The 12,914-nt window shown below is 42.3% G+C and overlaps 1 protein-coding gene across 3 annotated transcripts in view; it reads right to left on the bottom strand.

Annotated features, from left to right (window-relative positions):
* kndc1 (kinase non-catalytic C-lobe domain containing 1) overlaps window positions 1-12,693 on the bottom strand; it is a 40,336-nt gene extending 27,643 nt beyond the window's left edge. The window contains exons 1-4 of one of the 3 annotated variants that reach the window (XR_003462331.1): window positions 12,038-12,693; window positions 8,198-8,396; window positions 5,051-5,109; window positions 584-730 (exon numbers count right to left, since the gene is read on the bottom strand). Coding sequence is in view for 2 of the 3 variants with exons in the window: in XM_027278401.1 (XP_027134202.1) it covers window positions 584-730; window positions 5,051-5,109; window positions 8,198-8,396; window positions 12,038-12,142 (510 nt within the window). In the remaining variant the exon portion in view is untranslated. The remainder of the gene's footprint in view (window positions 1-583; window positions 731-5,050; window positions 5,110-8,197; window positions 8,397-12,037) is intronic. The other 2 variants (XM_027278401.1, XM_027278402.1) reach the window with 2 other exon arrangements.
* Window positions 12,694-12,914: the final 221 nt, after the last annotated feature.

Below are 12,914 nucleotides of genomic sequence, written 5' to 3'. Positions count from 1 at the left end.
TCACAAGGACTCTTGTGATTCTACTTGTGACTGTAAATGAATGATGATACCATGCTGTGCAGGGATCTCTTTTATTCTGTTGTGTGTCATTATCAGGGCTGACCGCACACATGCTGCTGTGCAATCACCATCCATCACCTCGAGTCATGATGACTATGATAACTTATTTCTCTATGGCTGTACCTCATAATGTTTTATGTCTGCGCTGTTCCTGTGTGCTTGCTAAAAGAATTGATCTGAAACTGAAATCACTAATACGAGTGTAACTTACTGGTCACATTATCGTTTACTTAATTATGTATGGAGCACTTTCTAATCTGACTTCGAAGTGGTTATTTCTTATCACTAAATGTTAAAAAACAAATCAGCATTAAGACTACGTTTGCATTGGAATTATACCTAATTTAACACTTCATTAAATGATTCTATTTCAGACAATTTACTCTTTTCATCTCAACACCGTGACAACACAATTGCTCAAGTGAGATCTCTAATTATTCCACACCTGCCTCACGGTGTTAAGACCATGTGGCTTTCTATAAATCACTGTAGCAGTAAAGAACAGTCAGCAGGGTTTTTATACCTGCAGGAGCGGTCTGTCCTCGGGCTTTTCCTCCTGCATCTGCTCCAAGAGCCTCTGGATTTCTTCTCCCAACTCTGCCTCCAGCTCTGGCTCGATGACAAAGTTTAGTGCGGCAGAAAGTGTAGAGCCCAGAGAGTAAACATGGCCCTGTAGGCAGGGATAAAGGAGGAAAAAAATACTATGAGCATAAAGAAAGCAGCTGCTTCAGCTGCTGAATTTATAGTACGTAAGCAGATCTGAATCTGTGAATGACTAGAAAAGGCTTAAAAAAAACACAGGATCCTCTTACCATTTTAGGCAGTAATTGTCATGTATTGTACATACTTATGACAGAGCTTTTGTTTTGCTTTGGCGCACTGACAGTGGGTATTATAGTCAGCTCTAAGGCAGCCGAGGATTTGAACCAGGCGCATTTGAGTTCACATCTCAGGCGTAACGATTACTTCCAACAATTGAAGTGGACTGTACCCATACTTATGTGGTAAACACATGTGCAAGGCGGATCCCAGTGTGGGTCACCAAAATAGAAGAGTAAACACTCAGCTGGAGGCCTTAACTCCTGTTTTGCTTAAGCTATTACTTTGGCCGTGCGTAAGATCTCCCTCTGGAAAAAACACACTTGAGAAAAACATGAGAGAAGTGAAGAAGAGGAGGTTGCTTGTTTGTCAGACATTTTGTGTATTCTGACACGCAGCGAAATTAGAATTCACGGTTTATTTTGAAACTCACTTACATAAGTCGACTGTAAATTTATTCATGCTATGGTGTAACAGTGACAGTGCTGAGAGGCAGTGTGTGTGAGCTACACATTTTGATTCTGTATTTCCACAGAGGATCCCAAGGGCTTTTAAAACCAGTCACATCAGAGGCTTTATTGTATTTCACAGCAAAAAGACTTATTTCAGACTGTCCTTTTAGCACAATAGCATAGCAAAAGATGTATGAGAAAGTCTAAAGAGGAATATAAAGGTTATAGTGAGCCATTCAAATACATGAAAGAGCAAAAATAAAGGATTGTAATATTTATCAAAGCAATTATATAACAATAAAACCTTGGACTTAATGTATGCTAATGTTAAGGAAGCATACAACTCCACTGTCCTTCCACCCCTTGGCAGATCTGATCACAATCTGGTACTTCTCACCTCCAGATACACACCCATTGTTCATAAGCAGTTAGGAGGTGGTCACAGGAAGCTGATGAGTCCCTGCAAGGTTGTTTTGAGGCCACAGATGTAGGGATGTACTGTGTGAGCCCCATGGTGAGGACATCAATGCCATGACTGACTGCATCACAGAATACATCAACTTCTGTGTTGACAGCCTTTGTGATGCTTTCCAAACAACAAGCCCTGGATCACCAGCGACCTGAAGGAGCTGCTGAACAGGAAGAAGAGAGCCCTCAGGGACAGGGACCGGGAGCTACTGAGGAGCGTGCAGAGGGAGCTGAAACGCAAGCTGAGGCATATTGGGGGAAGCTGGAGCGAAAGTTCCAGGAAAACAACGTGAGGGATGTGTGGTCAGGAATGAGGACCATCACTGGATTTAAGGCAAGGGGGAGTCAGCCTGATGAAAGCCTGGACAGAGCCAATGAAATGAATGTGTTTTTCAAGAGATTTAGTGGAACTACAGGGGCCTCAGTTCACCCCTCCCTTAGCCACACAGACCCCACACCCTCTTCTCTCCCACACCTTGTTCTCCCCCACACCTCTGTGACCCAGACAGACAACCCTGCACATCTCCCGACCCCCACAATGAACCTCAACATTTCCCCATCTTCAACATCTTCCGACAAATCCATGATCTTTGAGCCCCTTGTCACCTACCCCACCCGGCTGACTGTTTCCAGCAGCCAGGTGAAAAGACAACTGGAGAAACTACGCCAGAACAAAGCTGCAGGCCCGGATGGTATCAGCCCCAGAGTCCTGAAGGCCTGTGCGGACCAACTATGCGGGGTTCTACAGCACCTATTCAACCTTAGTCTGATGCAGGAGAAGGTTTCGGTGCCGTGGAAGACATCCTGCCTTGTCTTGGGGTACACAGCTCCACTAAAAGAGTTTATGTGCCTTACCCAAGATCTTACCTGTTGGTGATAAGATTCAAATCAGTGACAATTAAAGGATAACATTTTGGTTTATTACAACTTTATTATTATTTTTGTAGCTGCGGCCATCATGGCCTAACACTGCTCAGGTTAGATAAGATGGGGGTAATGGGCACAAACATATGAAGTCAGGTGATCACACAGGTTATAAACAATCAGTTTGACTAAATTATCTCAACTACTACAGCTGAAACTGAATGTGAGTGTACCCGAAATACTCACAATAAAACTGTTTGCGCACCAGAGGTCGGTAGGTCTTGAAATGGACCAAAAAAAAAAACTACAAGCCTGATGTGCAAAAATATATTAGTGAGGGAGAGAGAGTGTGCACGAGAAGGAGCGAGAGCGAGCTCCAAAAGGACGTTCAGTACTAGTCCTGATGAACTTGAGGATAAATATACCTGATCCAAATTTAGGCGTGGAAGATAGTACGAGCATCAAAATATATTTCAAGGCACTTAGAATGGAGAATGACTTGTTTCAGTACACATACACAATATTATTAGAATGAGCATGGCCATATGTCTGCTGTGTTTGTTTTGTGTATTTGTGTGTTTTTCTTGTGAGACATGAACATCTGCAGAGTGCGAAAACAAATTTCCCTCCTGGGACAATAAATACTGCCTCTCTTTAATGCTGCAGCTGGAGAAAGCTGGGCTAATCTTTATTACTTGGTATACCACTGGGTAGCTTAATATCTATGAATAAATCATAATTTGTCTGTTGATTATGTTTGCATCACTAATCTCAATCGGCAAAGTAATTAGTTACTTAGCCTATAAATAAATGTATTGGAGTAAAAAGAGACAGACTGTTTCTGATGAAAACTTCGAAAAGATGAATTTAACCAGAGGTCGATTTCATGACGTCTTACTTCTAAAGATCCTCCACCTTACTTTAGGTGGAGGATGTAAAAGTTTTAGAGTGCATGAACAATCAAGAGGACGCAACAGTGCTGTGTGAATACTGTATATAACATCATGTCATGAATCCATACACCAAACTCATGGAACTTCCTGTTGAATCAGACTTCATGTTTGTAACAAAGCTGGAGAATCTGCATGGGTTGCTATGGCAATGATAGCGGTGGCAGAAACCATGTACGCTGGGGACACAGCTCTCCTACGTTAAAGCAGCTTTGTGTACAGAAGCCTAGCCCAGTGTCAAAAGACACTTTGAAATCCGATATGAGCAGCCAGAGCTGTAGAAATCTGGTTGGAAAATAATTTAAAACTACCACCAAATGTGGCTTGGATCCGATTAGACTGCTGACCCAGACTTTCTAAAATCTGCATGTAAAAAAGCAGATTTGGGCAGGCAGTCTTAGCAAGGCCTTAAAGAAGCTTTTACTAGCAGCAGATATAACTCATACTTGAAAAGGCCAAACAGGCCTGTAACACGAAAATGCTCATGATGAGGGTTTTCAAGTAAAACTGAGAGCTTGACACTGGAAGCCTCTGTCATTTTTGAGAACCCTTCCTCTTACATGGACATATAAAGAGCATTAACTTTAACTGTAACTTTACTTTGTTTTCTTCTTCACATCGGTTTGGCTAACCTGTGAGTTCATTTGCAACCTCTGTGACTGTCTCATCACTAATCTCTATAAACAGATATGAATGCATTTTGACAATGACGCATCCTGGTTTCCGTTTGTAGTCAGAGTAGTATTGACATTTAAGAGGTGTTTGGTGCAATGCATTGGCCAAAGTGCAATCAAGGAATCCATCGGCTATGGTCTGACAATGATTTAGGTTTTCTTTTTTTTTGAGGGGGACTTTATGTCTTTATTTACAGTGATCCGAACCTGGACTACTGCAGAAATTTGTTAGAAATTATTTTCTTTCTTGTCATTCTCATGTATCAAGTTTGTTAATTGGACCACAGAGGAATTCCTGGCCCAGATATCTCCTGGGTACACCAGGAGCACAGAAACACTAGCCATTGCTCCCCTCCCGGAGGCTAAATCGCCCTTAGATGATAGTCAATGAGTTATAAGGTTGTCACATTGCAAAATGTTAGCTATTAACTTGGTGGGTACAGTGTTATTTTGACGGCATTGACCGGAGAGACACTCAGAATTACAAAAATAAGATCCAAGCTGCACAACCTTGCTATTAGAGTACTGCCTCCTTTCAATTTCACGTGGTCGGATCGAGGTGGCAGAGCTGAGCTTGTAGCTGATTGATTGCCGACCTGTGTGGGGAATTTTGGTGAGGAAAGAGAACGAGTCACACTCTCCCCTGCCTCAGTAAACATCACCAAGGTGCCCGTGACTGAATAATGTACTGAGAAAATCCCAAGGGTGACTGTGTGAAACTGTGACCAGATTCAAATCTATAAGAGGATTCGGCATTTCTCACCTCAAACGTGCTGCCTGTGTTGTCGAACTCGGGAGGCACAAAGGAGCCTTCTGGATCATCTGCAGGAGCAAAATATACCAATTAGCTGCACAATTAAGCATATGTGATATATACAGCAGTACATAATGTCATCAAAGGGAACAAAGTGCTCATTTGTTTTCTGATGTCAGCACTCTGATGTATAGCCATGTCAGTCCTGTACCATAACCGACTTGCTAAGCATCCCCCGTAATGAGATGCAAATCAGAAGAATTTGTATCTCGCATGCTAAACCTCAGTCCAGTGAGCTGGCGTAGCTGTTTTCCCCCTCATTTGCATAATTCATGTGTCAGAGATAATCCGTGACAAACAAGACAGGAGCTATCTGCAGATCAGAAGATGAAGCGGCCGCTAAGGAGCAGTGCTGCATCTTCCTCCTGAAATAGGCCACTGCTCAGACTGGCTGCAGACAGGACACAAGGATACATGAAAACATCAACACGAACGTGCGATAAGAGAGGCAGAGAGACACGTGGAGACAGAGAGAGAGAGAGAGGTAGGGAGAAAGAGAGAGAGGGAGAGAGGGAGGTTGTACCCAGAGTTAGAGGAGGGAGTGAGAGAAGGTAGAGGAACAGGGAAGAAAGTAAAGTGGGTCATGACAGATCTGGGTTTGTCTACTAGAGTTATGATGTCCCCTCCCAGGTGTAGTAAGGCCGAGCTCTAGTACTCCTCCCCTCTCATTCCCTTTTAGATTTCCTTCTGATTCCCCTCCTCTCGTAAACCTTTTACTTTCATCTTTTCCTTCCTTTTATTCCTTTTCTTTTCTTTCTTTTCTTTTCCTTTCCTTGCCTCTTATATTACCTTCCTTCTTTTTCCCATTCTTCTCTTCTCTCATCTTCTCTTTCTTTCCACCTTTCCTCCACCTGTTTCCCACCTTTACTCACCTATCCTACTCCTTTCCTTTCCATTCCTTCATTTTCATCTAATCCCCCCACCTCATTTTCTTTACTTTTTTTGCTTTTCTTTTCCTTACCTAATATTTTTCATCTCTCCTATTTCTTCTCTCTTCTCTTTCCTTTCCCTTCTTTTCCTTTCTCCTAGCCTGCTGACATCCTCTTTTTCCTCATCTTCTTCCTCCTCTATATTAATTCTTTCCTTTCCTTAACTCATCTCCTTCCACTTTTCCTTTCCTTCCTCTCCTCTCATTGCTTTTCTTTCCCCTCTTCAATTCTTTTCCCCTCCATCGTTCCCTTACTTTTACTCTGACTTCCCTTTCCATCCTTGTTACTTTTCACGCAACACGTCTTCCACTTTTTTTTTTTTTTTTTTTTTTTTTTTTCCGTGTGTCTTAAAGAGGTTGCTAGTTCAAACAAACAAGGAGAAAGGGACAGACAGGAGTAGAAAGGAGGACAAGACATTTAAACCCTTTGTAGTCAGGAAGCTCAGTAACGCCGTGAAATAGGCGATGGATACAGAAAAAAAAACAGCCGTTGTCAGTGACGCAGATGCCTCCAGGGTGATGGTGAGAGCTTGGTGAGTCATGTATGCCTACAGCATTTTAGCACAACAGGTAGTATGAGCCGAGCAATATTACTGATTCAACACACTTTCCAAATGGGCTGATCAGATTTCCCACGGAGCCCAGCCAGGCCTGTTTTTATCAGAAATGGAACAGCTTGCATTGCTAAACCTCTTGGGGGGGAAACATTCTTCTTAGTCACCATTGTATGAAAACCATTAGAGGACATTCTGCTGCTCTGGCTGGGAATGTTGGTGATGATCACCCACAGTCACATACCTTCCTGTTATTACTGCAGTAATTAATTAGCTGAAATGAACCCGATTCATGAGTCGTTGTGGCAACCGCTATTCTCACTGAGATTCATCGCCACAGCCCTCAAGGTCACTCTATTATAAAGCCTTTTAGGGAGAGCCTGTGTGTATGTAAGCAGGGGATTGGCTGGTCCAAGTGTGCGTCAGCTTGATATTTCATCACTATCGCACAAAGACTTCAATTAAATGGAATCAACAGGAAACTGTGCAGCAAATAAAGCAGAGGGAGCTGTGATTAATGATATAGGTGCTCCGTGTTCGGCGTGAACAACTAACAAAAGATGGGTAACGTGGGCACTGTGGGTTCTTTCTCTATGCACAGCATGAATCATAGCCGAAGGACTGAACACAATCCAATAAAGCATGACAACAAATGAGGCTGCGAAGGATTTTATCCAACAGAGTAATCAAAACATCTCCTCAAAGTGTCTCTATTACTGACTGAAGATTTGCGTGGAGATAAATGGATGCAAAAGCTACATGCTGACTGAGTAATGTGTATATCTATGTGTGTGTGTGTGAGTGTGTGTGTGAGTGTGAGTGTGAGAGAGGGAGAGGGAGAGAGAGAGAGAGAGAGAGAGAGAGAGAGCGCAGGTCGACTGCTGATAGGCTGACCATGCTGTTACCACAACAACGCTCCCCCTGGCGACTCTAACACTGTTGATCTAATCAATGCTTATCAATTTCTAACGCTTGGCATCAGGACACGGAATAAGTGTGTGCTACAGTGTGTGTGTGTGCACATACACACAAGGTGCTGGTATAAGTGATAAGCTGTAGGAACGAAATGAAAGAGAAAAACTGAAAACACCAGAGAGACCAGAACAACAAAAGGAGAGACAAGACAGGAGAGAAGAGGTGAGGGATGATAATTCCTGATAGGATGTTTTTTTTTTCTATTTGATGTCACAGGGGCCTTCCAGCACTGTGAAGGAGAAAGATGTCATCTGTGCAAATCAGAGCAGACCTGCAGACCTTGGCACAGCCTGACAGATCCTCTGAGACACTGATGGAGTATTCTCAAGCAGGAATTTGCAAATTGAAACCGATACAGATCGGTGCAACAAATCACTGAAAAGGGTGCCTTCTCTCCCTGTTGAGCTTAAGCTGCAGTTTAGGGACAGCCTCACAGTTTAAACTCTGCAGTGCAGCTCTGATTTAATCTGTCACGTCCTCTGGTTTCAGACACGGGAAAAGTTGTCACAAAACATAGATTAATAATAAACGGTTCAATGTTTCATGACGGATTTGAAGTCAAACATCATGCGCAAAAAGCTGAAATAAAGCAGAGGTAGCGGGGTATAAAATGGCAGCGTGTCCGTTCCGTAGACTCACCACTGAGCTGCTCCATGAAGCAAACATTCCCATGGGCGTTGAAGGCCAGTGTGTCTGGTGTTATACACAGAGTGTGGAAGAGATGGGAGGGTCTGATGCTCTGCAGCGCCAGAGCACACTCTGCACACACTGCCCACACCTCCTCCTCGGACAAACAGCTGTCCCGCAGGGAAAGGATGTCCGCCAGAGACACATTCTCCTGTAGACACACACACAGACACACACACACAGACACAATGTTAGTTTTGGGTTGTTTGAATCTCTTAAACCCTTATAAATTTTAAAGGGCAGGCCCGATCTGCATCAGTGCTCTGGTTTAATATAGCACTTGAGTGAGGGCAAATGTTAATGAGGAACTCTCTTTGCTCTTTACTAATTACCTGCCTTAAGCAAAATTCAGCCTTTTGTCAAATTTTCAATCAGCTTGTAGCTATTTAGCTAGGTCAGACCATTTTCTGTTGTTTCAACACAACAGGGGGGGAGCAGAATGCAACAGCCACCCCAGCTAATTAGAGCTGCACCTTACCACCAGACAGAGAAGCTTCAAAGTCTGGTCTGCCATGTAAGCTTAATCTAATGATCCAGCTACTTTAGGAAGGGTTTTCAATGTAGAGTGGACTCTCTGAGGACTGAATCTATCCATAGGATCCCTCCTCTGTTGCTCTTCCTGAAGTTTATTCCATTTTGTTCCCCACCTAAAGGTTGTTTTTGGGGAGTTCTTCCTTATCCAAATCGAGGGTCTAAGGATGGAGGTTGAAGCCCTTGGTCAGGCTGAATAAAATTGACTTGAATATTTGCAGAGCATATCATAACGACAGACAACAGAGACTACAGCATTCGCGTTTCCTTCCACACCTAAACGCACCGTCAGAGAAGAGTTTCCAAAACAGTCCCTGCTCTCAGAGTTAAATCATGTGGAACTGATTTATTAAAATGTAAATACAGAGTGTGCAAAGTTAAAGTTCGGTGTTAAAGCGCTGACCTCATCACTTTCTGCGACACAGAGGGACACTGCTGAGTGATAATAAAGCTCCAGCTAAACCCTGGAGAAACTAGATCCCACAGGTGGATGCTGGGGTGTAGATGAGTACTTGAAGCAGTGATCCTGCAATTGCAATACTGTAGCACCAGCAGTGGCATGGCAGCTTAAATACAGTTACAGATAGGGAGATATGGTAAGATACAGATAATGTAACCAAATGGGATTTGTCTTCTTTGCTAAAACAGTGAATTAAAAGGTGCTAGGATGTCATAAAACATTTGTAAAGATTACTTGAAGAAGGGGAAGTGTTTTAGTTCAGAAGTAAATCTGAACGGCTCACTAAATATTATCTATAATTATATAAGTCTTACTCTTAAATGAAATCATTTAGATTAAAGAGAAGGGAAACAAACTCAAAACTAAGTAACTAAACTTTATTTATAAAATGCCTATCAACACCACAGTTAGAAGGTGCTGACAATGCAAATACCAGAAAGTAAAAAACATGCACCCACGCAGGAAAAAACTACATAAGACAACAATGAAAGCAATAAAAACTAGACAGTAGGCAAAAACACATTTCAGGCTTTGTTTTTTTTTTCTTCTTAATGCTCAAAAAGTCATCTTATCCTGCAGGCTGTACTTATATGATAAAATCTAAAAATGAAGGGATTTTGTGGAAGAGTATGAGATCCCTAAGATTAAAAAAACATTAAAGATATTAAAAAGACACACCTACCTCTGAATGAACTGTCAGGTTAACTCTACAAGTAAACACATTTCATTCATCTTATATTGTTTTATCATCTGTACTGGAGTGATAAGTGATAAGTGATAATCTGTACTGGAATACCCAGTACACCACATTCCAACAGCAGCTGTTTGTCTGAACATTACTCCAATATCACACATGTTGACTATTTTACTAAACAAAAAAAGGACATGTTGATCAGTCTAATGATGATCTCATTTCAGTTTCTAATCTTCACAGACTGGTCTATATAGGGAACAATGGGCTACCAGGATGCTGTGATACATATTTAAAAGTCTATGGTCTGCTTTGGAAATCAGCTGGCTTGAGAAATACTTGTAGCCTGACAGCAGTGTCACTTGTAGAGATCTTGGCTTGGTGGAAATGTTCCCTCCGCTGTAAGATGACAGCTTAAATATTGACAGCAGGGTTATTATATAAGGGTACTGTCCTCTTCATGTACAGAAACTGTGAATACCTTCTTCCATAAGAGGCATCATATGTTCTGATAATGACATTAACAGCAGAAAATACTCAATATTCTTCAGTAACAAGGGCATCTGGTACACCAAGTACATGAAATCCTGCACACACAACCTTTTCATGCCATGGATGTAGTGACTACTTTACACCCCCACATGGACATGCTACATTACTAACTGGCCCCATTTATCCTGGCAGACGCAGTGATCTCAGAGATTCCGTGCAGTGTCCAGCATAATGCTGCAGTCTGATTATTACAGGATCTTCTGTTCGCTTTGCAACAGAACACAAAAGCTGCACTTAACTCAGATAGAAGGGGTGGAAGAGTGGGAGGGAGGGTGTCACAAAGCAGCAACTGTCAGAGTACTGTCTAGAACTTCTATTAACTTCAACTTTTAAAAAAATCTTTCCGTGACATAATTTATACCGCATCAGAGTATCTCTCAATGGGAACTTATTTTTTACTCATTTTGTTGCCTGTAATCTCTTTCAACATTCACTGCATTATCTCCAACTGGCTGCATCTCTTTTGTTTTATAATTATTGTAGGCGCATGAGAGCTGCAGCAGATTAAGAACAAAGCATATCGATGTGATCTGATGGTGGGGAAGAGCACAATTACAGGGCAGAAAAGTGCCACTTCAAGCAGCAGAAGCAGCAGTAGCACCGACCCCATAAATAGACAGTTTCCCCTGAGAACAGTGCAGAGGAAAGCTAGAAGTCTCTTTCCCCAAGTTAAATATGCTGTCCTACATAAGTTTGCCTCCGAGCTGATGAGGCTGGTGGTGTGCCTCCTGTCTCTGCTCGCTGGGAATGAGAGGAAGAGCCAAAGAAAAGTGCCACCTGTCAATGTATTTATGTTTAATTGAAGTATTTTTAAAATATATTTACAGACAATGAATGCAAGTTCTTAATCTTTCAAATAACTAAGTGGCTAAATTGCAATTCAAAAATATTTACCTACAAAGGTTTGCATCCATCCGTACAGTTATAGCTGGTGGTAGAATGTAACTAAGTACATTAACTCAAGTACAATTTTGAGGTTCTCATATTCCACCTGAGTATATCCAGTTTATTCTACTGCATACTTCTACTACATCACATTTCAGAAACTAAAAGTGGGACTTTTCACTACGCTATATTTATTTGACAGATTTTTTTTTTTCTTGTGACACCTTGCAAAATAAAAGAGATGTCTGGTTTTGGACCCTTGTCATATTTCAAATGTCTATGAGCTGTTAGCTCTTCCACCAAAGAGTGTTTTACCCAATAAACTTCTCAGGTTGTTTGATTTAAATAGCTGCTCAAGGCTGAAAAAGGGTCAAATGACCCAGCTTTTAAAAAAAGAAGCAAAGATTCAGTCCAAATAATATATGGAGCAGTACATTGTTCTGATTTTCTACCCCAGTAATCATCTCAGAGACTTCCAGATCTATGCTGAGACCCTTTGGAGGGGGGGACAACAAACCTTAACATAAATACTGTATATGAATAAGTGTCATGATTTCCAAATCATGTCATTTCAAAAAAACTTGAACTCAATCTGAAAGAACACATCTAACCTACAAGCTGTGTGTACTGTATTTCATATGGAGTAATTCTTCATATAAACTCTGTGTCTCACCTCATCCTCCAGCAGTGGAGGCAGATGCTCCAGTTCATAATAGCCGTCTCTCTCCTCAGCTCTCCCCAAGTATGTGACCGCTGCATCACTCCCCGAAGTCTCCATTGCAGCAACTTTGATTCTCTCAAGTAGTGAAGCGTAATTCGGCCCAGACAAAAATGTTTCCAGTCGAGACAGATGGCATGCCCGAGCTCTCTGGGTACACCGAGCACAAAGCTGGGAGGGGGGAGTGTCGAGTTTGTTGCTGCAGTCCAGCAGTCAGTCAGTCGATGGTCACTGCGGGACACTAAGGTCCAAAAACAACGCCGGAGAAAACAGGGGAATGCGCACAGCAATGCGCCTGGACAGACCGTCTCCAGCGTGCAGGAGGAGGCGGCGGCGGTGGCGGTGATGGTGGCGGTGGTGGTAGGGGATGCTGGCCAGTGTTTGAGGCTGTCATGACTACTACACCTCCACAGAAACAGGCGACACTGTGAAGGCGGTCATGAGCTGCAGTTTTGTGAGTCCTCCCCTCCCCGCGGAGCAGCCAGTGCTGGCAGCAGAGCGGAGGAGCTGCTGCCTGCACGCCACAGTTGGCTCCACGCCTCCGTCCACAGCGTGACTCATATTCATCACTTAGTCCTTATTATCTCTTCTTAAGCTGTCAACTGGCTTTGACTCAGGTGTTATGCTATTAATATGCGCTGTCAATTGCAGTACAACTCAGTGTAAATAGAAATTTGAGGTATGCTGCTTGTAATTTACTTGAGTCTTTCATTTGATGTCACTTTCTATTTCTGCTCAGCTACATGTATCTAACAGCTCTTTACTCTACAAGGTTTATAAAATATGATGTTTTATTAGAAACGTAACTACCCAACAGTATAAACAAAAACAA

Source organism: Larimichthys crocea, chromosome III, assembly GCF_000972845.2.
Source record: "Larimichthys crocea isolate SSNF chromosome III, L_crocea_2.0, whole genome shotgun sequence".
Classification (NCBI taxonomy): domain Eukaryota; kingdom Metazoa; phylum Chordata; class Actinopteri; family Sciaenidae; genus Larimichthys; species Larimichthys crocea.
This window is presented reverse-complemented; position numbering and strand designations above follow the sequence as displayed.